This window comes from Stenella coeruleoalba (assembly GCF_951394435.1).
Source record: "Stenella coeruleoalba genome assembly, chromosome: 17".
Lineage (NCBI taxonomy): Eukaryota > Metazoa > Chordata > Mammalia > Artiodactyla > Delphinidae > Stenella > Stenella coeruleoalba.
In genome coordinates this window covers 66,890,918-66,917,898 of record NC_137163.1, presented here as the reverse complement: position 1 = coordinate 66,917,898, position 26,981 = coordinate 66,890,918, and the positions used below count along the sequence as shown (strand labels likewise).

The 26,981-nt window shown below is 36.1% G+C and overlaps 1 protein-coding gene across 1 annotated transcript in view; it reads left to right on the top strand.

Annotated features, from left to right (window-relative positions):
• LOC307176407 (uncharacterized protein C8orf34 homolog) overlaps positions 1-26,981 on the top strand; it is a 333,767-nt gene that overhangs the window by 295,799 nt on the left and 10,987 nt on the right. The window contains 2 exon segments of the mRNA XM_079902445.1: positions 7,865-7,912; positions 18,748-18,841. Of these exon segments, the coding sequence (XP_079758571.1) occupies positions 7,865-7,912; positions 18,748-18,841 (142 nt within the window).

Genomic DNA, 26,981 nt, shown 5'->3' with positions numbered 1-26,981 from the left:
GCTTGATTTCTCTCCTTTATTTGCTAGTTTTCAAGGTAATGTGTAGGATACCTAATATCTTCTGAAGATAAACAATACTTTCTTTAAACTTATTTGGTAAGTTTCAATGCATGGCAATTATTATCATTGCTAAAGCTCAAACTGGTCCATCTTTGGCACGAGGACTTCTTCACGTTTGTTTATGGGTCATTCCGTCATGCCCCCGGTAGTCTCCGATAGCTTGCTTGCTCTTGGGTAGCGCAAGATGTTCCAAGCTAATGTTGTGTGTATCCTGTTCCTAATATGGAATCAGTCCTTTTTTTGTTTTTTTTTTTTGAAAAGCCCTAGTTTCTTTTAGTGAGAAATGGTCTTTCAAGACCACAGTCTGGACACCACTGATACTCATTACTACTGGATTGATCATTATTTCCAGCCCCTTTGGGTGGACAGTTAGTTCACATTGATACTTTCAATTCAAATTAGAGACTACCAAGACTTAAATTTAACCCATTTTCTTACATCTTTGTCTCCTTTTTTCCGTACCGACAATTCTGATTCTCAATGATAAAGGCAACGTTGGAATTAAAATATTCCATAATAACTCATTTGTCTTATTCCATATTCTATACAGGGGTCTCAGGATAAAAATATCAATCCATCTACCAACACAAATTCTGATAAAATGCACATGCTTGCTCTATTCTCATCCAACTTGTTAATAGTTGTGCCAAATCCGCATTGTCAGAGTATACAGCCAACGCATAACATATTCTCTGCTTTTCAACTCTCATGTGGTCTTAGGACAGGTAACTCCATAGTTAATGCTCGCCATCTGTTCTTAGATCTCGGCATTTTAGTTTTCTGAAGTTCGTTCTCCATTAGATTACTGGGCTCACATTTTCTTTCCTTCAGTATTTTAAATATATTACTTCATTTTTCTACTGTTCTAAATCACTGCTGTTAAACTCTACTGATAATATAAATATTTTCCCTGTATAAATCATACAGTATGTTTTTCTAGATGCCCAAAGGACGTTTTTTCTTTAAAATACGATGAATTTGGGTTTCCCTGGTGGCGCAGTGGTTGAGAGTCTGCCTGCCGATGCAGGGGACGCGGGTTCGTGCCCCGGTCCGGGAGGATCCCACATGCCGTGGAGCGGCTGGGCCTGTGAGCCATGGCCGCTGGGCCTGCGCATCCGGAGCCTGTGCTCCGCAACGGCAGAGGCCACAGCGGTGAGAGGCCCGCATACCGCAAAAAAAAAAAAAAAAAAATACAATGAATTTGCTAGAGTATATCAGTCTGGCTCACTATTGCCAGGTATGCAGTGCAATATGTAATTTCTTTTATTATTATTTCAGGGAAGTTTTCTTGAATTATAACTTTTTGTATCGATTCTGTTCCCTTTCTTTTGTTTTCTGCCTTAGGGTCTCCTATTTTCTGTGTATTTCGTCTTCTCTGCTTCTCTTCAATATTTATCACTTTCCCTAAAATCCTTAAAAAAAATCTTTCTGAATTTCTTTTTGATTTAAAAAATTTCTCTTATTCACCTTCTAGTTCTTTTATGACATTATCTGTTGCGTTTGTTTATTCTTTTGTCTGTCCTATTTTAGTCTTTATTTCTGAAAGTTTTTTTAAAGAAAACTCTTTCCTAAACTCTGTATCTCATTAGATTTTTAAAAGACCAATTTTATATATTTCCATTTTTCAGTATTATGAAAATAATTATCCATAGCACTAGTTTAACAAAATAGTAAAAGTATACTTATGAATACATAGTTTTCATATTTCAAGGCAAAAGTTCTATTCAGTAATTACTTACAAATCCTAAGTAATCAGCAATTTCTTCAGTGTCATTTTTTACTTTTTTTTTTTTTTTTTTTTTGCGGTACGTGGGCCTCTCACTGTTATAGCCTCTCCCGTTGCGGAGCACAGGCTCTGGACACGCAGGCTCAGCAGCCACGGCTCACGGGCCCAGCCGCTCTGCGGCATGTGGGATCCTCCCGGACCGGGGCACGAAGCCGTGTCCCCTGCATCGGCAGGCGGACTCTCAACCACTGCGCCACCAGGGAAGCTCTCTTCAGTGTCTTTATTGCACATTCAATAATACTATCTACTTAATGATTTTAAAAGTGAGTTCTCTGTTTTATCTTATTATTTATAAGCTTTATGATTTTATAGTCTCTGTGTAGATACAGAGCCAGCTAAGACCTACAAATTGTTGGTTTGCTCATTCATTCTTCAAATATTTAGTTTTCATCTATATTGCCCAGCCCTGTAGCAGGACTTGGGAAGCAAAAATGAATAAAAACAATTTTTGCCCTTCAACAACTTAGAGTTAAATGAGAAAGACAGAGAAAGTAGCCAGTGGTTGTAATGGGGTGTGATATGTGTTTTGGTAAAGATATGCATACAAAGGACCATGTGAAGATTTAAGTGATGGGGCCAGGGGAGAAGACAGGAAAACTAACAGGTGAGTGGATCAGTGAAGATATGCACATTTACAGAATAATAACCCTGCACTTTACAGTTGTATAACTCTGAAGCTTTCAGCACTCTTTCACATTCACTATCCAATGTGAAGCAACCCTGTGGTTCCGAAACAACCTTATATATGAGGAAACCCACCTTCAGAAGACACGTTGTGACTTTCCAAGATCTTATGGCTGACAATTTGCTGTTATTGGTACAGTGAATAGTTCAAGGTCATATGGATTTTTTAAAAGTCAATTGACCAATAATATATATCTCAGTCTATTTTATGTCATTGCAATTAAAAATGATTAACACTACCCATCCATCCTACAGCTCTACCCTCTCATCTTGTCCCTTCTCCTATTCAATATCCATTCATAAAAATTACCACTCTCCTAAATAGGGAGCCTGTCATTACTGGCATTGCACTCCCATATTTTTTACGTGGGAAGAAAAGAAAAGAATAAAATGCTTTTTTTTTTTTTTTTGGCAACTGAATAGCCACTTTTCAGAAAATAACAAGGAACGCTAAAACGCCTTAAAATTTGACATTAATAGTAATAGTCATTAGTTCCATAATTGCTCCTGCCTTTTTAAATTGTTTTAAGGTAAGTCTCTAAGGCAAGGGCATTATCACTAAAGGAACTATTTAGCTTAACATGAAAACATTGGAAGAAAAATGTAGATTGTTCTCATTTTAATTTAAAAGTTGGTTATGTGCATAGAGATTGAGTGTTATTTGTCCCTTCTGAGAGGGCAAATTTGGCTTCTGACCACACCTTAGGTTGCTGATTCCTGGTACAGATGTAACCCACAGCAGCTGTGGAACTTAAAGGTAGAGTAAGATCATAACATCTTCTCTTAAAATGCTACTGTCTTGTAGCCCTTAGCAATGCTAAAGCAGTCTACTGGATAAAGGTGTCATTTTCAGAGAAAGATGGTCTGCACTGGTGCTCTAATTGTTCATGAGATTGTGAGCAAAATTTCAGAAAAGAGATTTTCAACAGTGTGAAAAGACTTTGAGACCAATTAGAAACAGCATCTGTTTATATATGTAAGTGTGAAAACTCAAGTGTAACTATTAATTTATTGACTACATCAATGATCTAGAAGACCTCTGAACTTTCCAAAACAATTTTGATTTTCTAAACTATAGCACCCAGTTTTTTACTAATTGGAAATAGATCACTGCTTATTCTCTTGGACATCAGTAGTAGTTGCCACCTATAAAGTTTGCTGGAGTTTGGAAAGCTGAACTTCAATCTATCTGTCATCTGTCACAAATTCAGTAACCCTGTGTAATAATGCACTTAGAAAACACAACAGTATTTGTTTTTCTCTTTGGGATATGCGGATATGTGTATGTATACGGCTGATTCACTTTGCTGTACAACAGAAACTAACACAGCATTGTGAAGCAATTATACTCCAATAAAGATGTATATAAATAGATAAATTAATAATAATAGAAAAAAAGAAAATACAACAAGGAATTCCCTGGTGGTCCAGTGGTTAGTACTCTACGCTTCTACTTAAGGGGGCCTGGGTTCTATCCTTGGTCAGGGAACTAAGATCCCACAAGCCTCATGGCATGGCAAAAAACCCAAAAAATGTGTAACCATTATATTAGCAGCTGTATTACAGGAAATTATAGTATAAAATTAGGAAATGACACGATGTTAATATCTCTATATCTCAAAATGCAATACACATTTCAGTGCATAGTATATTGGTGGTTTTCATAGTAATACTTGTGGTTTCATGTATTTGCTCTGTTGGGTCTGGACCCTTGCACAGAATTTTCCTTCTGCCTGGTATGAGTTCTCCTCCTTATTCAGCTCCTTCATCTGGCTAATTGACTGTCTTTAGGACTAAGCTTAAAAATAATTTCTGCAAGTTTTAATCCTTCTACTTTGACTCCTTCATCATCTGTATCCAATGCTTATAACAGTTCCCAGCACATAGAATTTCTCAAAACATGCCTGTTAAATAAATGAAAGAGTAGGTGCCTTTTCCTCCTATTTTTTCCTGTGGCACCTTGGGCTTACCTGTGTCAATTAACTTTTGCTCTGTATTCTAATAACTTGTAGATCTGTTTTCTCAAGGTAAACTTTTTATGGTAGGAATCAGTTCTTATTCACTTCTTTGTTCCCAAGCCTAGTTAATTATGTGGCACACAATAGGTGCTTAATAAATACTTGCGGAATAAATAACGGGGTAAAGTGTTATGGGTCCCTTAGGTTCAGAAATGCTCTGGCCATTCATATGGAGCTTCCATTCTTCTGTGGGTTCTAAGTACCACAGTTACTTCTTAAGAGAGTGTTGTCTGTATCAGGATTATTGTTTAGTTTCATTTGAAAAAAAAGTGGGAAGAAAGAAGATTCTGGTGGAAGTAGGGTTCTCATGGAACTTTCTTTGAAGGAAATGAATACCAGAGGTCTTAGACATAAAATGTTAGTGAATAAATGTACCCTATATGCAAGTGCAAGTCTGTACGCATTTTGTCTAAAGATTAGTAAGAGATGAACAGGAAATACTGGTTGAAACAAGAGCAGCCTGGTATGGTGGAAAATGGTGATGGATTCAGGAAAGTGTGGGTCTAGTCCTAGCTCAGTCTCTAGAATATGCCATCTCACTGAGAATGTTTCCTTAACTGGAAAAGAACTAGGGGAGTGACGATAGCCTGCGTCTCTGAGAGTTGTGATCCCACGTCATATGTTAAGCAGTAATCATATCAGCCTCTTTTTCTTTCTTTCTCTGAGTTTATATTTTGTAATTCACATTCAAAACATTTTTATCTCAACTGTTGGTTATATTAAGATTCATGATAAGTGAAACCACATTTCAGGAAATTCCTTTTCTTCTTTTTTTTTTTTTTTAAGGCATAGTTTCCATGTATTCTGCCCTTTCCCTCCTTCACACGCCCCTGTCTGCCACCCTTCTATCCCCTTTCTTCTCTTTGTTTTTCAAGGGAAATTGCATTTGGGTATTTTTGATTCATTTCCAGATGATTAACAAAATATTATATTGTTAGAATGACTTGATATTTAAAATGCCAGTTCTTTAAAGCTAAGAAAAGGATGACTGAAGTTGATAGCTTTGTGCTTTGGAAGGGATTTTATTTCATTAGCACCACCAGTGGGGGAAGGAGGGAAAATCAGCATTTCAGCAGTGCCATGTTAGAAATGGGGAACCTGGGGCAGCCATGTTGAATCAAGCCTCTTGGCTGGGGCCACCTCTTCTGACCCCAAGGCTCAGAGATCCTGATGTCTTGTTCTTTTCTTTGTTCCCTTGGCTCTGTGCCACATTTGTAATTCTCTCTGCAAAAGGTCCATTTCCTCTGTATTTTCCTCCTGGAGTCGTTTACTTTGTGTTCCTCATTCATCAGTGCCACCCATGTCAGTGATTTATGAAAGGTGGTCACAGCCAAACTCCAAGCTGTGTGGCCTTTGAAACAAATAGCGTTGTGTAGGTTGCTCCTTTTCTATGGTGTAGATATTGAGAAGGACCTGGCACTGTGGGAAAAAGAAAGCCTGTCGAGAAGCCCTGTAGTACACACAGTGCTTCAGTTATATCTGGTCATCAAGAAAACCCTCAGTCATCACCAGGTCTTGGCATAAGACTACAAGTATGCAGACAATTTGGGAAAACCACTGCACTCCGGAGCGAAGGAAACAAATAGGTGTCTTCAGCGAGCACCCAGGGACTAGTCTGCAGCATCTCACCATTGGCCCTCAGATGCTGGCCCTTCCAGAAAGCAGATCTGTTACTCCAAGCAGTTTGCCACTCATTCTCTTGCCCCTAGCAGCCCAGGCGAAGGGGATTATTGGCACAAATGGACTAGTTCTGTCACACAGAAGAGCCAAATTGGAAGAACCCACAGCATTCTTTGTGGACCAGTTGTCCAAATGAGGGCTGATAGCGTCGTTAGTTCAACTATAAAAAGCAGTTTATTTGAAGTAAGTTTCCAGCCCTGTCTGCATGCTTTGAGTTAAATTCCTCATAGTTTGGAGGATTTATATGGATTTGATATTTTCTAATAGTTTATGTTTCAGTTTAAGTAAATATAACTATCCTATCTCTTTCACTATCTTATCCGTTGAAAAAATCCCACAAGATTGGAAGCATTTGGAAACATTTAAACTATAGCATATTAATCTTTTTGCTAGTGGAAACCATGATTTGTGAAAAAATATGACCACATCTGTGATTTCTAAGGAATCCCAGAACTTTATTCCTAGCTTAATTTTTGTTTTGAAGAAAAAGCATGCTTTTTTTTTTTTTAACCCTCTGAAAGTGCTTTGGAGTACACATCACAATTTTTTTTAAAAAAACTAAAGTAAATTTAATTTTTTGTTTTAGAATTTTCATTGCAGCAAGGTAGAAGAGTGTCAGGGTTGAATCCAGTCCCAGCAATGCCTTTTTTGGTTCCTGGGCTTTAAGCACTTCAATCAGCAGCTCTGCCTTCAATTTCTTTATGGATCGAATTGACCTGAGGATGCCTTACCCTCAAATTGTAGTGAAAAACCAATCAAATAAGATCATGTCTATGAGAGCCTTGAGAAGTTAAAAAGGAGGGTCTTTGAAAAGTTATAGAAACAAATGTAAGCTTTATTCACACTTATTTAGTTATCTTTTAAACACATATGGTGTCCTAGAATTTACCATTTCATATCTCAGAATTTATTTCCAAACATTTCTGGCCATGAATTATAAAAATATATCTTTTTCTAATGGAATCACTTTGCTTTTATATATATATAACCTTTCCAAACTGACAAGCTGTTTGACAATTTTGACCACCAATGTTTAGATGAGTTTGCAATATCTGTTTAATTTGATGTTTTAAATTTCAGTGATTTAAAATCTCAGTGATTACTAGTGTTCAATGAAAGGCTGGTAGAAGGCACAAATAACGGAGAATTTACTAATAACACACAAGTAAGGTGAGGAAGACTGGATATAAACATTTGGAAAAGGGCAGGCTAATGAGCTGTACTCTTTTCCATTAGTACTTTTAAGTCCCTGTGCCAGGTCTTCACACAGATTTATCAAAGACAGAATTGTGACTGTTTTCTTAATCTAGTTTTAGGTGCATATTTATAAAGTTAATAACAGAAAACCTTATACTGCACGTTTAGCATTCTGTCCACCTAGCTCCACTAGGTGGTTGTTTGTTTATGTGACCTAAAATCCGCCTAAAAGATACATTGTTGCCTTGAAACAATTATTATCTCCTCCAGAGTAAGAATTTGCCAAGCTGATAATCCCCTAAGTACGAACTGAGATGGTGGAGGGCAGTAAAGATTTGATGTTGCTCCCAGGTTTCACTGCTCTTCATGACTCATCTTCTTTCCTATTTTCTCTTTCCTTCTCTTGACTTTTTCAACCTCTCTTCCTCTTTGCCTCTAGGGAGAAGCCTCCAGTGGAGGACAGTCATTGAAAAACTACATGGAAGAAGTGAGTTTTAAGGTAGTCTTGTAACATGGTCTGAAATCAGTCTATCATATAGGGTGAGACACTCACTTGGGCTTTCTCCATCTGCCTGTAGGGTTTCCAGTCATGCCCTCAAAAACAAGACGGTAAATAATATGTTATCAAAATGGTGTTTTGTTCCTCCTTGGTTGGGAGATCCTATAAATATTAGTTTATCTTGAAAATGAAGGTAAAACTGTATAAACCTAAGGCTATCATATATTTTCACTCATAAACATTTGTTGCTATCCTAATAAATGAGAAACACATGTTTTATATTGGCCATGCACAAAAAAATAAGATATGATCATTGCTCTTATGGAGAGAATAATCTGTACCAAATTGGGATTCATTCATGTGATAAATGCTCATCAAGGATGTTATTCATACAAGCCATTAAGCAAAGTGCTATCTTGACAATAAAAATGTCTGGCAGATTTTTGTTGCAAAACCATTTAGACTCCTGGTTTTATTTTGGAGATATCCAGGGGTGCTCTGTGTCTCAGGATGTGTCTGTGGGCTGTCTGCAAACTGCATTTGGGAACTCTCAGATAAGCCAGTGGACAGACTCCATAAAACTTGGTCTGAAGCCAAACCATAATGGTCACTGAATTAGCCATCTGAATCTGTTTCGGGTGAAGGAAACCGGAAAACAGTTTGGCGATGATATCATAGAAGTAGCAAATATTTGGTTTGACTATTGCTTCTCAGCAAGACAGAATCTGTTTCTCTAAGTATTTTATTCTTTCATGCATGAATCCATTAAAAGACCATTTTGAGTGGCCTACTGAGTGTAGGAGGTAGTCCGTACATTTATTCAAAACAGTGTACCCATACTTAAACTCACTCTTGCTTCCAAATATCACTTGGAGAGGAAAATCAGAGTGCATAGCACCCTTTGAGCACCAGAGTCTCAAATCTCTGGTTTGCAGGCTTGTTTGGAGATGGTTGAAGTTTTACCAAAAGCACAATGGAGAAAGGGTAACAAAAGGAAAGAAAGGAAATAACTACGTAGATGGTCTCAGTTCGAGTTAGAAAATCAAAATATATGGGGCAAAAAATTGGAGGGTTGGTGCACCAATTTTAAATTTCAGTGTAATGGATTTGATGCCGAAATTGAGAAAAATACAGTCAAGAAGTTAAAGCTGCCCAAGGAGAGAAAGATACTATTTTCAATATGTACACCAATAGAACCTCCCTTTAGGATTCTGTAGTTGCCCAAGCCCTTGGCTAGCATTCCCCATTAGGGACTAGAGGTGGTAGGTCACCTCCACAAAAAGGGTACCTAATGCCTTTTGTCGTGTGTCCTGTATGGGTCTAGTACTTTGGAAGAAGAGGTGCTGGTACAGGGTATGGGCTGCATACGTGATAGAACTCTAAAAATGAGTCATTCTAATTTGGGTTCTTATCCAAGGAAAAGATCCTTATTTTCTCCATCATTATACATGTGCAGTCTAAACCTGCACGTTGTAAGCAATTGTAAATACTTAATGTGACAAGGTTGGGCATTTGTGCCTTTTCACTAGAAGTGCTGGCAGGGCATCTCTCCTCAATGTGGTCCTCTGACTAGGTAAGAAATGGGGGCTTGTAAGAAATGCCAAACCTCAGCATTCACACCAGATCCAAAGAATCAAAACTTGCATTTCTAACAAAATCCCTGTGTTATTCATAAACACCCTAAGGTCTGAGAAGCTCTACCCTGAAGTGTTCTTTCCAATGCTATTTCTAGAAAGTAACTGCATACTTCATGGGAAATCCCCAATTTTATAAATATAACATGGGTAAAAGGGAAATTCTTATTAATAAATTTATGAGTTTTATTTATTCATTTATTCTCAAAAATAATATTTTGGGTTGATTGGGGTATGTAATCTCTCCAGCTTCTGAGATTCATTACTGACTTTCAGTTTGAATTTATGACTATGTTTGAGCTGCCCAAGGTAAGCCTTTCCTTTCTAGGGGTTCAGTATCACATAGTATTTTTTTTTCTAATATTGATATTTAGATTTTAGCTCTTTTTAAAAGCAGTAAACAATTATCCTTTACAGAAAAACTAAGCATGATCTTAATGAATGAACTATTAATTTATCAATAGTTGGTTTCTTTTTGCAGACATTAATACATTTGGTCTTTAGGAAATATGTGTTCTAACTCTTTCCACTGGCAGTCCAAATATGTTAAGAATGTGAGCCATAAAAGGATAGTTTTATTTTTTCTCATTTATACTCTTATTTCACTTTTGCCTTCCTTCTTCTTGTTAATAGAATCAGCAAACAATGGGGAACAGTATTTATAAATGTTAGAAGCATTGAAGTTAGAAGTTAAAAGTGAACTAGCAAACATTTGCTGTTACTTAGTACACACTAAAACTCACATAAACCATAGTTTACATTTTTATTATATTTAACATTTCTTGCTAAAGTTTGAACAGCTCTTTGCACATCAAAGTCCCTGTTTTTTTTTTTTAAATTTAGTCTTATAATTAGACAGAATCATAACCACATGATGTTAGGCAATTCTGTTTAGACCTAAGTCAAAACTAAGGAGATGATATGGTCTCCTCAAAAAGTAAAGCTAAAATGAAATTTCTATTTATATTTTCTATATATTTAATGTATTATTTTTTTCAGATAGGATTTGTATTTTTGACCAAATAAAAATGAGATATTTTATAATAGTTTATTTCGGTTAATCCTCAAAATGGTTCTAACAATTTTTTTTTAAATTATGTGTTCTTTACATGTAAGGCACTTGCTAACTCAAGGTAGGAATAAAAACTTCACATCGCAAAAATTTTAGCTGTTAGAATTATAATATTAATATTCACTCAAAAATATATATATAATTAAAAACAACTTATCAAAATCAAGTACTTACAAAGCTTACTATACATTTTATAGAGAAGCTAATCCATTTAAACTATCACATTTCCCAAAGGAATAACTGGAGAAATAGCATAGTACACTGGTTAAAAATCCAGTAATTAATAGAGAAATGTATTAATTTGCATATGTATTCAACAAGTAAGTATTGTCAGTTTAAATGATTGAGGAACTATAAAGAGCTAAAGACTGAAGTTAATGAGTTTTAAAACTTTTTCAAGAGCAGTTTAGAGCCATTCCTCACAACTTCAGGAAGTTAGCTGAAGGCCAAGGCAACACACAGAGGAGTGTGAACTAACTCAAGGTGTCAAGCGGCAGCTTCACAATCTCTGAGGGTGTCAGACAGGAAAAGAAGCACATTGAGCAGGCAGGCCTTTCCAAATCTGTTGAGGCTGATTTTGCCAGCTGTACCATCTGAACTGGAAAGGGGATCAATTCTATGTAACAAAATATCTTAGAATCGTTCTTCACGCCAGTTTTGGCCTGTCTTTTCCTCCTGTGGTATATTTTGTGATTGTTAGTGTAATGAAGTTCCAACTATACTTTTGAAAGAGAGTGCATGACATTATTCTCCTATAAAAATAAGAGATAATTTGCTTTTTATCATGCACAGGGATTTACTTGTTAAAAGTGGAAATAACTATTATTCAGCATTATAGTTTTATTCCACTTAGGAAACTAGAAAACAAGAGTTTTTGCAGGGAAACCCCATTTGGTCACCGATATTCATTAAGAATTCATACATGTTGTTAAAGGATAGCAATTTTTAAAAAACTTATCATGATGGCTTTCATACAGATGTAAAATGAACACATGTCAAGGTTTGTTTAAGTCATTAATGAATGAGGAAACCAGTAAGATGTTATAGCCAGTTCAAAGGAGAATTCTAACCCTCACGTGTAGTCAAATAAAGAATGCTGAAATGAAGTTATAAACAGATGTAAAAAATGGCCAAACTGATCAACGTCCATAAGCTAATAACCAATTACATTAAAATAGATGCAATTTGCATTTATATGGACAAGAATTATTTGCACTACTATACATTTCTATAAGTTACAAAGTTGTAAAATAGCTCAAAGTCAGTGAAAGACTCGGAGCCTTTATAAAATCAGATAAACAGGGCTTCCCTGGTGGCGCAGTGGTTGAGAGTCCGCCTGCCGATTCAGGGGACACGGGTTCGTGCCCCGGTCCGGGAGTATCCCACATGCCGCGGAGCGGCTGGGCCCGTGAGCCATGGCCCGTGAGCCATGGCTGTTGAGCCTGCACGTCCAGAGCCTGTGCTCCGCAACGGGAAAGGCCACAACAGTGAGAGGCCCGTGTACCACAAAAAAAAAAAAAAAAAAAAAAAAATCAGATAAACAAAAGGGCTTGCTAGAAAAATGACTTATTTTTCATTGACTACACCCAATAATCTTTTGCTAGTTTCAAAGTCTTTTACAACTTCATCCTACAATTTCCTTGTGTAGAAAAACCACAAAATAGAATGAATTAAGAAAGAAGATGAAAAAAATTTTTTTTAAATTTAAAAAAATAAAAAGAAAGAAGATGAAGGTGTCATGAAAATAATCAATAAACAATCAATAAGAAAGACTAGAAAAGAGTTTTCTTTGAGCCAAACTGAGGACTAGCCCAGAAGACTCTGCTTGTGGGGAGCAGAGTTTTCAGCACAGTTTTATATCTTGTCAGAACAAAGAACCTTAAACAAGTCAGGGTTATATTCTTCAAGGTTTCAAACAAAAGAACAGTCCAGCAAGTACACAGCAAGTCAGCTTGGCCTTGACACCTGGGCGGGGAGTCTTATCATCAAAGGAGGACCAGCATTGGCGTCCCAAGAAGAGACGCATTTAATCTTTATTTTTAACATGGACATTCTTTGCTTTTGGTCAATGCATCCTTTTCTCTAAGAATTAAAGCAGATGTGCAATGTATGTTTAATAGCAAACAGGCTATTTTAGTTAGCATAAAATTCAAGTTAACTCATGTATAAGCCAGAATGACTTTCCTATATCTCAATATGTGAAAATTTCTTTTATCAGAGGGCAAGCCCAATGTGTAAAGTAGTTGTAGTGTAGTGTAGCAAATATGTCAGGTAAAATTTTTTAGCAACTTGTGTTTATTTTGTAATATTTTCCACAATCTACCATATTTTTGTACTGATAACTTGGTTATTGCTCCCTTTCTTTTCTTTTCCCAGATCCTATTCGTTCCAACTTATATTTTCTCAAATGTATTACTTCCTTGTTCTTATGTTTTAATTGCCCTTTGATGTTATGCAAAAGAAATAAACTATAGAAGTATAATTCACTAAAAAGTTACAGAGTTCAGCCTGATAATACTAGCCATTTCATTAACAAAGTTATTTCCAAACTTTATTAATTTAAGAATGTAAATTATATATGGAGAACTTTATTTTAACAGAAGTATAGGCTTAATTCTTTGTCGGTATTGCAGTCTATTAAATGTATGTAAAGTGGGGTGTAATTTTATTTTGCCTTATTTGCAACATGCTTCAGGGATACTTACTGTATATAGATCTCATGGTTATAGAAGGGAAATGAAAATGATTAATCCTTTTTGAAAGATGGAAACTGATGTTTGGTGTGTTATTTTCATTCTTAACCAAAGGGAAAGAAATATTTAGTTGCCTCAGAGTTAAATTATCCAATGGTGAAAGTCTGAGCAAAGGAGCATTTTTTTTTCTCTAAATAACCTGAATAACCTATGGCCACACATGACATAAATCACTGATTGATTGCATTTAGAGAATCCAAAAATAAACTACCCACGTGGAATAACAATACCGCTAAAGTTTATAAAGCACTTACTCTGTTAGCAGATAAAATGATATGTTGATACAGGGCGAGAGACTGTTTTCCATGTGATACATGTCACTATTTCCCACCACTCCTGGTCCCTGGACATTTACATACTTATGGGGAAAGTGTTTTAGAAAAAGGATGAATGTCATTTCTTCTGAAAGCAATCCAAAGAACTTGCTCTTGGGAATATGAAACAGTTTGCACTGTGCTCATACAGAGTTTAATATTCCTGTAGAAAATTTTTTGAATAAGTTGGCAAAGAGGAACATGTCAACTCTTGTTTTTAAAAATGTTCACGATTTTAGCTCCTTGACCCCATCAAAAATAATTATAAGAAGTCTGATGGGCTGAACTTTGGACATACATAGTACTGCCTGCTGGTATTGATGAAGCAAACAGGTGCATTATATTACTAACTGTATTCAAGGGAAAACCAAAGTAAAACATTCAAATGATCTATTAATAGCAATATTTGTACTGTCTCTATGATTCTGATTCCAACATCTCAACATTTTAAAGTTTTTCCCAAACTAGATATTTTGCTGAGCTCATGTTTCATTTGTATTTTATATGATTTGCAATAAACAAAGAATGGTTGCAATAAACAAAGAATAACTTGCCTGTTCAGTAGTAAAGCCATTAAGACCAGAAACCAATCAGTAGTATTACTTAATATTCTGAACTATTATGGGAAAAAGGAACACCATTGACTTCTTAGTCATATCTTTTCTTACGAAAACAGATTTTAGGATTTGGGCCAAAAAGCTAAATAATCAAAATACTTTTTCAATTAAAAACATTTTTTCGTGATCACTTTAAACTTTTTTCTGTTTTAAACAAAGAATTTTTGCCATTCGATTTTACCTTATAAAACCAAAAAGATCATTTTTCATATTTCCTCTTTAAACACCAGAGACTCCATGTTCTATTTTTGAAAAACTGCAGGAATGTGATTATCCCTCTCTGTTACATGAAAATTTTTTTAATTTTACTTCTGCTGTTCTTTATACTGTTATGGAATTTTAAAGCTAAGATTTTTCACGTTTCTGCTGCTTCTGTAGTATAGCCCTATAAGACCAAATCCAATACTTGATAAATTTAAAAAAAAAAAAGTTAAATCCTAAAAATAAACACTGATTTATACCTAAATTGTATATTCCAAGATGGAATATCTTTAACGTTTGCTGACTTTTCCTACAATAGTTCATTTAGTTCCTCTCACATTCTACTGAGAGTCTAAAGGAATCTAGGTATAGAAATTTACTAATTGTAAAGTCCTAGAGATGATCTAACCCAGCACCTTCACACGCTTCATTCTATCCCAAGAGGGGAACTGACATGCCCTAGATTAACCGGGATAAAAAGCTGTGATTCCTGACCCCTGGGGCAAGGACTTTTCATTGCAAAGACCATCTGTCATTTGGTAGGAATTTAAATTTTAATTGGATTAACAGACTATTTTCAAGAGCTGCTGATGCTAAAAGAGTTTTTAATGAATCTCATTAAATTTTTTTTTATTATTTCAATTTTTTAAATAAACTTTTTTATGTTAGAACAGTTTTAGATTTACAGAATTATTGTGAAGGTAATACAGAGCGTTCCTATATACCTCCCCTGCAGTTTCAACCATTATTATTGCTTTACATTAGTATGGTACATTTGTCACAATTAATGAATATTAATACATTATTAGTTACTAAATCCATGCTTCGTTCGAGTTTGTTGTCCCAAGATGCCACGTAAAATGTCACATTACATTTCTTTTTTTTAAATTAATTTTTTATTGAAGTTTAGTTGCTTTACAATGTCACATTTCGTCTCATACTTACATCTCCTTAGGCCATTCTGGGTTGTGACCATTCCTCGGACTTTCCGTGTGTTTGATGACTATATGTATTTCCTTGTGTTTGAAGAGTACTGGTCACATATTTTGTTGATTGTCCCTCAATTGAGGTTTGTATGATATTTTTCTCATGGTTGGACTTGAATAATGTGTTTTGAGGAGGAATACCATAGAGATAAAATTCCATTTTTATCCCATCCTATCAAGGCTACATACTATCAATAGGAATTATTGCTGTTGATGTTAACCTTAATCACCTGGTTTCAGGTAGTATTTGTCAGTTTTCCCCACTGTAAATTTACTCTTTTTGCTTTCTCTTTCCATATTGTACTCTTTGGAAGAAAGTCGCTATACACAGCCCACCCTAAAGATGTGGGAAGTTATTTTCTGCTTCCTTCCTTAAGTATCTACATAAATTATTTGAAATCCTTCTGCATGGCATATTTGTCTATTCTCACCCACTTGTTGATTTAGTCAATCATTTGTTTTCATCAGAATGGATTGATAGACATTTGTTTTGTATGTTGGGTAGTAACCCAATGCTACTTTATTTCGTTGCTTAAATTGTTCTAGCTTTGGCCACAGAGAGATTTTTCAGTTGGCTCCTTTAGCCCTTTGATATACCCCGGCATTTTGTGTGTGTGTGTGTGTGTGTATGTATGTGTGTTAGCACTTTTTTTACTTTCTGGCACAAGATGCTCCAGGCTTATCTTGTATCTTGTATATTTCTTGCCTTGGTCTAAGAGTCAGTCCTTTGTCCAAGAGTCTTGATTCTTTCATTGAAAAGGGTATTAGAGGGCATCCCTGGTGGCGCAGTGGTTGAGAGTCCACCTGCCGGTGCAGGGGACGTGGAGCGGGTGGTTGTTGTTTTCATTGCTATTGGGGTGTCATTGTGTCTAAATCCTCTAAGCTGCCATAGCAGCAAGATATATGTATGATTAGTAACCATTTATATATATATATATATACACACACACACACATATTTATATGTGTAGCCATCTGTATGTATAGTAAGCTAAACATGAGTTCACACTGATGTCTCCAACTCTAATATCAATACATTATACATGGAACATTCTATCCTTGCTTATCTGTAAACTCCTCTCCAAGAGTGAAAAACTTGGCTTCCAACATCTGCCATCCATTTACTTTGTTCAATTCCAGAATATATATATACACACACACACACACACACACACACATATTCAGAATTTTTAACCTATAAGCCCGTAACTTTATCCACTATAATGCAGTGCTTATGTACATTTGCTTTTGCTTCTGATCTTACAGGCTCCATGCGTTTTCAGAGTTACTTAGGTCAGCACCTTATTCCCCAACCCACTTCAGTGAGGTTCTTTTACATTTGTAATTCATTTAGATTCTTTTTTTTAGTATCTTGCCTTCCATCCTGGGACATCCCACCTTCCTAATTGATTTTTTCATTTGCATACATTAAGGTTTACTCTGTGGCCTGAAGTTCTACAGGTTTTGACAAGTGCTTAATGTCTTGTATTTACCATTAGTACATCACACAGAATAGATCACTTCCCTAAAAGATCCCCTGTGCTTCACCTATTCAACTCCTTAATCCCCTTTGTAACTCCTGGAAAACTGTACTTTTTTGAAACTCTAGATTGGGACTAAACATATCCAGAGGTAATCATCACAGTCAAGGGATAGCTGATATGTTGTTTCTCTTATACAGCACTTATTTTAAACAAAGTGGACATTTAATGTTTGGTGTATCATGTTTCTTAGAGATCGGGGTCGTGAGCCTTTATTTTTATCTTGTTAGTATTTTTCTGAACAAAATAAAGCAAAATATCTCAAGTTGGAGGAAAAGATCTTTCTTTCAAAGAGGGGGAAGATGATGAATGAATTGAGAGGTCAAAAGAGTAAATGGACAGGTAATATTGATTTTATGTTTTTAATTTTCAAAGTTATGTTTGAAAAGATTTTATTGAATGATGACTCAATAAATTTAAAATTGTTATTTATATTTTATTGTCAAAGGGACCCATCCTTCCTTCCTCCTTCCTTTCTACCCTTCATCCTCTCCTTTTTTTCTCTTTCCTACTTCCTCATATACAAATGTTTACTGTGTACCTGTTAGTGAGTACCTATTTTTCCCCAGACATTATAATGGATACTGGAAATTAATAGGTAAAAAAAGTTATCCATGGCATAAAGGACTTTCCACGTTATTTTTGAGGCCAGAAGATATGAAAGGACAATTACTATATAGTGTTTGTTATATTGACACAATAGGCACACAAAGGAGTAAATCTGTCTTGGAGCATCAGGGAAGGCAACAGAGATGATACCTGAGCCTTGGGAAGAGTGTTAATGTCTGAGACAGATGAATATACTGCATTCTAGGCAGGAAGTATAACATATGAAAACATCTAGGTAGATTAGAGAGAGTGACAAAATTAAGGTGCTACCAGTTAATTAAGCTGGAGTGGAAGTGTCAGTCGAGGTGGGATGGAGATGGAAGTGGTGGTAGAACAGAGGCTAGACAAGTATAGCTCATGGAGGGCCTTGAGTTGAGATTTTATGCTGGAAACTATGAGAAGACTACTCAAGGGTTTATGAACAAGGTAATGAATACATCATGTGACATTTTAAAAAGCTCTACTTGGCAAGGAACTGGTGGAGAGAATTAGGGAGGGTATGAATCTTAATCCTAGAAAACTTTGTAGATGATTATAACTACAGTCAGGATCGGAGATGATGAGAGTCTGCTTTAGGGCAATGACAGAGGCATGGAACAACAAAGAAGTATTTGAGAAATATATTAATAAAAATAGGAAGTAATATGAGGAAGGAGGCAATGAAGTAATACTGAAGGGTAAAGTTGAGAATGTTCTCTAAATCCTACTAATCTTTAATCTCATTTAAGGGAATTGGAACCTTCATGGCAAACAGGCACATTTTGTGCAATTTTATATTGAATATTTCATTATTATATTTCCAAGAATGGGTGCTAAGAATTCCATAAAAATATTAATTCAGGAAGGACCATAGTCTAGATATTTCTTCTTATTAAGACATTAAATCTTATTTAAAGGAGAATGTAAAAAAAATGAGTTCAGAGTTTGTGACGTGTCCATGAAATGAAAATGAATTTAAGCTTAAAATTCTTCTCTGTTGTGAGGAAATTCTTGTTATGGTTCTTTGACATGTAATTCATAGAAACTGAAGTGTTCACCATATTGGTATTCACAGTATCATTCTAGAGGTTAATCCAAATAAACTTTTTCTTTGGCAGGATGACTCTTTAAAGCAATTGCAGGTGGTTCATCAACCGTGGATCCTGCCAAGTGACACAGAAAGTGAAGGAGTGGAAGCAGAACAAGAGAAACGTGAGTAGACACTGCTGTTTATTGACAAATTGCTTTTAACCAAAGGACATCCATGATGATGGTATATGCCTTTCCCAGTATCAAACGATGTCTGCAAAAAATTCAGACTTATTTAGGGAGAACATGTAAAGATAAGCTATGCTTTTGGTCTAAAAATCTTGATTCACTGATCTCTTAATTGTGGTGCAGAGGCCCATAGACTTAACTTTCTGAAAAGCAGTGTAGTACGTTAAAAGAAGGAATTATTATTTCTGAAGACCAACATAAAATATCCATTTGGAATGTGAATCGTCTACTAATGCTGTAGATTTATATCATATAAATCTCTATTTATATCATATATCATATCATATATACAGTGATAACTTGTGATTATTAAAAAGTTTCAAAGTTATGTTAGGATTGGCTCGTTATTATTTTTGAAAGTATCATTATTGGCTATATGGATACATTTATGTATGTAGAACTGTTCTAAATTCACAAAACAGATTAATTTTATAATAGTAGCTAAGACAAAGAGAATATACAGCTCCTGATTTAAGTCACTGGATTATAATCATAACAAGAATGAATTACTGTAATTTGGCATGACTCAGTGCATGCTCTCCAGGGGTTACTGACATTGTCAGACAGATGGGTTCAGCATGAAGGTGAGAAGTTAGTGTCTGGATCATAGAGGAAAAACATCAATTTTTAAAATAATAAGATATCAGAACCTTACTTTTTTTTCTTTACCAGTGGTAGCCTGCAGAGACAAATAAAACTTGTAAGTAGTAATGTAGCACTCATGATAATTGGAGTGAAGCAATTAATTAACTATTCCCCTGAGCTGTAGTCATCAGAGACACCTGATATATTACACAGGTAGCATCATGACTCTGTACCCAGGGAGATCCAGGAAATTACTTTTCCAGGTTAAAAGGCATTTATAAAGATCCTTATCCCACTTCCATAACTGCAGGCTTATGTGGCCAGAGGGAGCACAGCCAGGAGAGGGACCTAAGAGGCAGGTGCTCAGGTGAGAGGAGGAGACAGCCCCAGTGTCACTCAGCTGACACATTCGAAATGCAGTGAATAAATTAGTGACATTGTACAGATTCTAATGGAGGGAAACACCTTCTATAGAAAACAACTGATGAAGACTCAGAAAGTAGACTGTACTTCAAGCATGTATTATAGAGTAGTTTGGAAGATCTTTAATGCAAGTGGTCCTAAGTAAAATAGTCTAGGAAAGGAGCAGCATAGGGTACAAAGAAGAGCATCCCCTAAATCTGAAAGAATTACGAGTGGCCCGGAACTTTTATGAAAACAAACGCAAGCACATTTATACCTCCTGCTCCCCACACAATTAAACATACATAAGCTCTCATTCTAGAGTTTGGATTTAATAATTTTCATCAAATTCTTTTGAGGTCTTCATAAATTTTGCATTAAATAAATCCTTCAAGCGAATGTGTGTGTATATGTGTGTGCGTGCGTGCACGCATGTGTGTATTGTATAAAGACAATATATACAATTGGGCTAGCTGTACTCTCTCAGATTCAACATCCAGGATGCACAGTGTATTAATTCTATGAACGTGCTATAACTTTTAATGAACTAAAAACTAAAATCAAGAAAATAATCAATCAGAAGTATATTTAATCCAAGTCCAAATTCAGACTTACTTACTTTCCCTGAAGTCCATATGTCTCCATCAGTATTAAGTCTGGAAAACAGCTTACTAATTTAAAGGAGATTGAAAACCCCCAGAACTTTCTTCAACCCTTGTCCTGTAATCATATTGCCTTTCTGCCATATACTTTCACAAGATTTTGTTGATAAGTTGTAATCATCTTCTCTTCTATTAGGGTGCAAATTCTTTGAGGGAAGGAATCTGTTTTCTTCATCTTATTTAGCTACATAATAAGACCTCAATAAATATCTGAAAATTTAACAGATGAATGAATGTATAGGTTTCTTGGGTACTTTCTAACTTGTTTATCAGGACAGTTATAAATATGAAACAGATAAAATGAATAATAATTGTGACTGCATAATTGTCCTGAAAATTATAGTTTTATTAAAATTTTAATATTGGATTTATAGTTTAGCCATAGATTTTGCCATATGGTCTATCAGTCACTCTGAAGAAGGTCATTCTTAAACTCTCCTAACCATAGACCTAGAACCAAAAATATTTGATTTCAGTAATGTCATACTTGGAGGTGACCCTTGACAATGGTAAACTGTTTGAAATAAAATCAGGGTTTAAAAATAATTAGGTGGTAATAGGAGCCATCAGGAAATGGAATGCTGGCTGGCAGTGCAGCCAGACTCATAGTACAGAGATGCAAATACTCTTCGAGAGCGGCATCTAACATTCAAGTACTAGAACAAGTGCAAGATGGAGCCACTGAGGTTCCGATACTTGTATTCAATGTATGAGTTTTGTGGAACAGCTGGCAAGATATGTATAGATCATCTACCTCTTTATTTTCTCAGTGAAAGAAAATAAACGACATAAGTCTATGTGAACCCAGCATCTGATTTATAGTGTAGAGGCTCATATATTAGAAATTTATGAGTGAGGAAAAGGACAAGATTCATCATTCCAATGGTAACACCTGTTTGTTGACTCAGCTTTCTATAAATTATATGTAGGTAATTTTATGGAATTTTCAGATTTCTCCTGAGACAAAACTATCATGGTGGAAAGTTTCCAGATAATGTTAGGATCTTTGTAGTTATGCATATTTCTTATTGTTTCATTTTAAAATAAAACTTAGTACAAGTAAGTTTTATAAAAGCACCATTTAGGAAAAGACGTCTTGAATAATTCAATGGGAAGCTTTAAACAGTTTTATTATAAACAAACTGTTTAAGATAAACTGTTTAAGATAAACAGAACCCTTAAATAGACTTTTTGTCTACTCTGATTTTAGTATAAAAGTCTACATCACAAATTTTAAAAACTCACGTCAGGAGTGTGGGTTTTTTTTGTTTTTGTTTTTTTAACATCTTTATTGGAGTATTAATTGCTTTACAATGGTGCGTTAGTTTCTGCTTTATAACAAAGTGAATCAGTTATACATGTACATATGTTCCCATATCTCTTCCCTCTTGCGTCTCCCTCCCTCCCATCCTCCCTGTCCCACCCCTCCAGGCGGTCACAAAGCACCGAGCTGATCTCCCTGTGCTATGCGGCTGCTTCCCACTAGCTATCTACCTTACGTTTGTTAGTGTGTATATGTCCATGACTCTCTCTCGCTTTGTCACAGCTCACCCTTCCCCCTCCCCATATCCTCAAGTCCGTTCTCTAGTAGGTCTGTGTCTTTATTCCTGTCTTACCCCTAGGTTCTTCATGACATTTTTTTTTCTTAAATTCCATATATATGTGTTAGCATATGGTATTTGTCTTTCTCTTTCTGACTTACTTCACTCTGTATGACAGACTCTAGGTCTATCCACCTCATTACAAATAGCTCAATTTCGTTTCTTTTTATGGCTGAGTAATATTCAGTAACATTGTATTTGGTATGCTTGCTGGTATCCCACAGGGCCTCTGAGGAACTGTTCATTTTTCTTTCCTGTCTGTGTGTGTGTGTGTGTGTGTGTGTGTGTGTGTGTGTGTGTGTGTGTGTGTGTTCCTCAGGCTGGATTTGGACTGACCTATCTTAATCTCTTTGACTTTTTCTTATGCCAGCTCAAATCTGTTGATGAGCCCCTCTAGGGAATTTTTCATTTTAATTCCAGAATTTCTATTTTTTTCCTTTTATAATTTGTATCTCTTTGTCGTAGTCTTCATTTGGTGAGAGCTTATTCCTATACTTTAATCTATTTTACATGATTTCCTTTAGTTCTTTGACTATATTTCTAGTAGTTGATTAAAAGTCTTTGTCTAGAGATTCCATCGTCTGAGCTTCCTCAGGGAGAATTTCTTTTGACTGCCTTTCCCCCCCCCCATTTATGGGCCATACTTTCGCGTTTATTGTGATATCATGATTTATACATCATGTCATTTTGTTGTTGTTGTTGCAAACTGTACATTGAATATAATAGAATGTGGCCACTCTGGAGATTGGCCCATCCCCACCCTCCAGGGTTTGTTGTTGCTGCTGTTTTTTCTTATTGTTATTGCTACTTTTTGTTTACTAACTTTCCTAAACTAATTCTGTAAAGTCTATATAATTTGTTGTACACAGATACTGAAGTCTTTGCTCAGTAGCTTAGTTGTTAGCTAATGGCTGGACAAAGTATTGAGGCATGCCATGAGCACTCCAGAAGTTTACAACTCTGCTTAAACAGACCTTCTAAGTCAATCAGAGGTGAGAGGTAGATCCGTATCGGGTCTTTCCTGAGCAGGTGCAAAGCACTGCACGTCTGTGTGGCATTTCTAAATCTACACGCCTATGTCCGAGCTTTTGAAAGCCTCCTATGGACGTATCACTTACTGTATTTTTTTAAAAAATTTTTTGGTAAGCCTTTTGTTTGCCTCAGGAAGCTTCTGTATAAAACTACAGTCCCTGATTGTTTTTGGCAAATGTTATATGGACAGGATATCTCACTGAGTGAGCTCTAATTCAGGTCAAACCAACAAACAAACAGAAAACATTCAAGGGAGGCATTTCCAGGCAGCTTCCATATAGGTCAAATAGTGACAACTCTCTAGATATTCGGGGAAACTCTAAACCTGTTCTGCCCCCTCTAGTGGATCATAGGCTGTTTGTTTCATAGCTACCATCATTGTGAGAACGCTGATTTTCAAGGCTCCCGCAGAGCAGGAGAGAAGGATATTACTACTGGGTAAAATAAAACCCTACATAGTTATTGTTTCTATTGAGAATCAACTGCTTTTCTTTACTAAATGTTCTATGGATTGTTGCAAGCCTTCGATCAATTTCCCGAGTTCGGAAAAAGTTGATTTCAGTGATTCTTGCTCATGTTGTATTCTCATTGCATTTATAGAGGAGCACGTTTTTCGAGATCTCTATACCTGCATTCCACAAGTGCTTCTCCTCCACTATTTTTCTTGATTTTATCAGCCTAGTTTTCTCTTTGTTTGAGGAACGGGAGTATGCTATCTTCATAATAGGTTATAAAATTGGACAATATCTGCTTCTTAAAGTCCTGTCTCATGAGAAGCTATTAAAAACAAATTTGTGGGGCTTCCCTGGTGGCGCAGTGGTTGAGAGTCCGCCTGCCGATGCAGGGGGCACGGGTTCGTGCCCCAGTCCGGGAAGATCCCACATGCCGCGGAGCGGCTGGGCCCATGAGCCATGGCTGCTGAGCCTGCGCGTCTGGAGCCTGTGCTCCGCAACAGGAGAGGCCACAACAGGGAGAGGCCCGTGTACCACAAAAAAAAAAAAAAAGACTTTGTGGTAAAATAAGTTTTGAGAAATTCTACATATCATTGTATTTGAGAGGCTCTCAATTGTAAGACATACCATTGACATCCCTTTGCAAGAGGAACAAGGCAGCTCTGTAATTTTAAGTGAACAGATCAAGTATAATCAGCATCCTGGCTTCAAATGGGGGGAAATATTCTTCATTGTTGACTTGAAAAAACACTATAGAGTCTCTTCCAAAATATTTACATAGTAAAGTCACTGGGTAGCCCGACAGCAACAAGATCTGCTTGACCTGTGTTTATCCCAGGTATTTTTTTCATATTTACTTAAGTCCTTTTCACAGAATGCCCATTAATGCCTATCTTCTACAATGCCTATAATTTGCAGAGTGCCTATTAACTGCTGGAAGGACAAGTATTCTGGGATTTTAGGAAGTGCTAAACTAATCTAATCCTCTCAACCTCAACTCTTTCAATTTAGTGAAGAAGAAATTGATGCTCTAAGAGATGGTGGGCTTGCCATGTCACCCAGTTAGTAGCAGAGGCGGGAGTAGAACCGAGAGCTCTTCTTTGGATCCAGCGGTGTTTACCTCCGTTGCCTCATCTCTCACTAACACCTCCCTTCATTTCCCTTTCCAGGGGGTGACGCAGTTTATGCTGTGACTCTTGAGAACTAAAGTGCTTAGAGCAGTAAGTGGGGCTGTGGGATTCTGCTGTCCACCGAGGATTTGGCCAGGCTTTTCACCTTGAAGAAAAACCTTTGTTCTCCTTAACCAAACATCAGGTCATTTCTTTCCAGGCAGTCTCCCAAGATTTGTATGTGCACAGTGCTTGAGGCAGTGGTGTGAGGGTACCACAGCTGATTATTTACCAGTCCCAAGATAAGCACTAACACCCTATCAAGTGAAGTAGAAGAGGTGCGTAGAGGAGCAGCGGACTGTAGATAACAGAAGGACCAAAGTGAGTTAATAGACAATGATGTCAAAGTGTCAGGCTACATTATACATGGAATTCCCAAGATTTTAATGGTATTGGGTTGTGGCATCAGAAATACAGACTAGAATGAAACATTTTTAGATTATTGCATTTTGTTTTCATAGAGTGAGAAAATATTAATATTATATTAATACTTATATTAATATAAACATAGTGCCAGATACATAGTATATGCTTGGTAAATATTAGTTAATTCTAAGTCTTTACTTTTAGGCTAAGCATATATCATATGAAATGGTTGCTATCTATTTTTTAAAAATTAATGACAATATTAATGTATCTTCTGTCCCACAATGACTTTTGTCTCTCACTTACTGTTAGATTCTATTTACCATTACTGATGTTATTATTGATGAGGTTGTTCTTACTCCTGCACGGAATTTCTTCCTAGCACTTGCTAGGTTCTCACTTCAATTTACTAATGGACTCATTTTTTTTATTGTGAACACACACTTAATATTCTCAGTGGGAGTCTAATTTCCTCTTTTTAGATGCTGTGATGGAGTGGGAAAAGAACTAGGAGTCAGGAGATGCATTTAAGGTCCTATTTCGTCCCTGTGGTCCCCAGGCTAGTAAATTGCAGAGAAAGGGCTGACACTCAGGTGCATCTATAATTGTTCAATTCTCAGATTTTAACTCTCAGAGATACATTAACTACATGGGAATAAAGGAGAATGCTCTCCTCCAAGGTTCTCTGCCAAATACTTTTTGCCTTTTACTTACTAACCAGGAATGATTTATCTTTTCACTTGTGAAGCTACAACTCGTTTTTCTGTTTTTCTTAATTATTTTATGTCTTTTACATTCAACTTGTTGCTTTTAATATGCCTTGACATTGCAGAAGAGAGAAGGGTTTTATAACCCTAATTTGGGGCAAAAAGAGTGACCACGCCCTTGGGTGGGCTCATGGGTGGTATGACTGTCTTATGCAATGCTCTTACATATTACCCCAGGCTGTAAGAGGTCATCTCATATCTGCTAATTGGGATACCTGCAGCCATGTGATCTTTGATCTCAACCTACCTTAGTATTTCATTCTTCTTTTTCTTGCTACTTCAGACTTGTGCTTACTTTTCTCAAACTAAATTTTAAAAAACCAATGAATGAACTATTCCTTCCAGAAGATGCTATATTTCCATTGTCTCCACTAGGCTGAAAGTTTACTGGCATAATTTCTGAGGAGGTAGTGAAATATTTGTTGTTAGGATCTGGCAAGAAATCCTAGCCTGAAAATAGACACTGTAGCTTAAGAAACTATTTGGGTAGGCATAATAAAGAGGGTATATGAAGATAGACTAGGAGTTCTAAGCACAGAATTTCAAAAATGTGGCATAATAAATCTTTTTCACTGAGAGACTTAGCATATATTCTAATATATATATATATATATAATTTAATAATAAATTGGGAAATTTGACACATAGCCTAACATAAATAAAACTACAAAGTCTATTTGGGGGATATATTTAGAATTACAGCATTCAGTTTCTCCTTAAAGCCTACTATGAATAATTGACATTTTAAGGCTTATATAGAAACATATGTATCTCTAAAAAAGGAGAGAATGGAAGAGGACTGACATTTATTACATTTTTGTTGTTATGTGCTATGTAGTATCTCCTTTAATTCTTGTGTCAACTTGATGTGTAGGTGGTATTACTGATTTTACAAACTCAGATTTGTTAAAAACGTCTTCCCAAGGATATATAATTAGTTAGTGCAATTTAATTCTAGCTTAATCCAAAGCCATATGTTCTACTCTGAAATGTCATTGCATTTCTAAAAGCTTAAAAAAGGAGGGAGGGGGAGGGAAT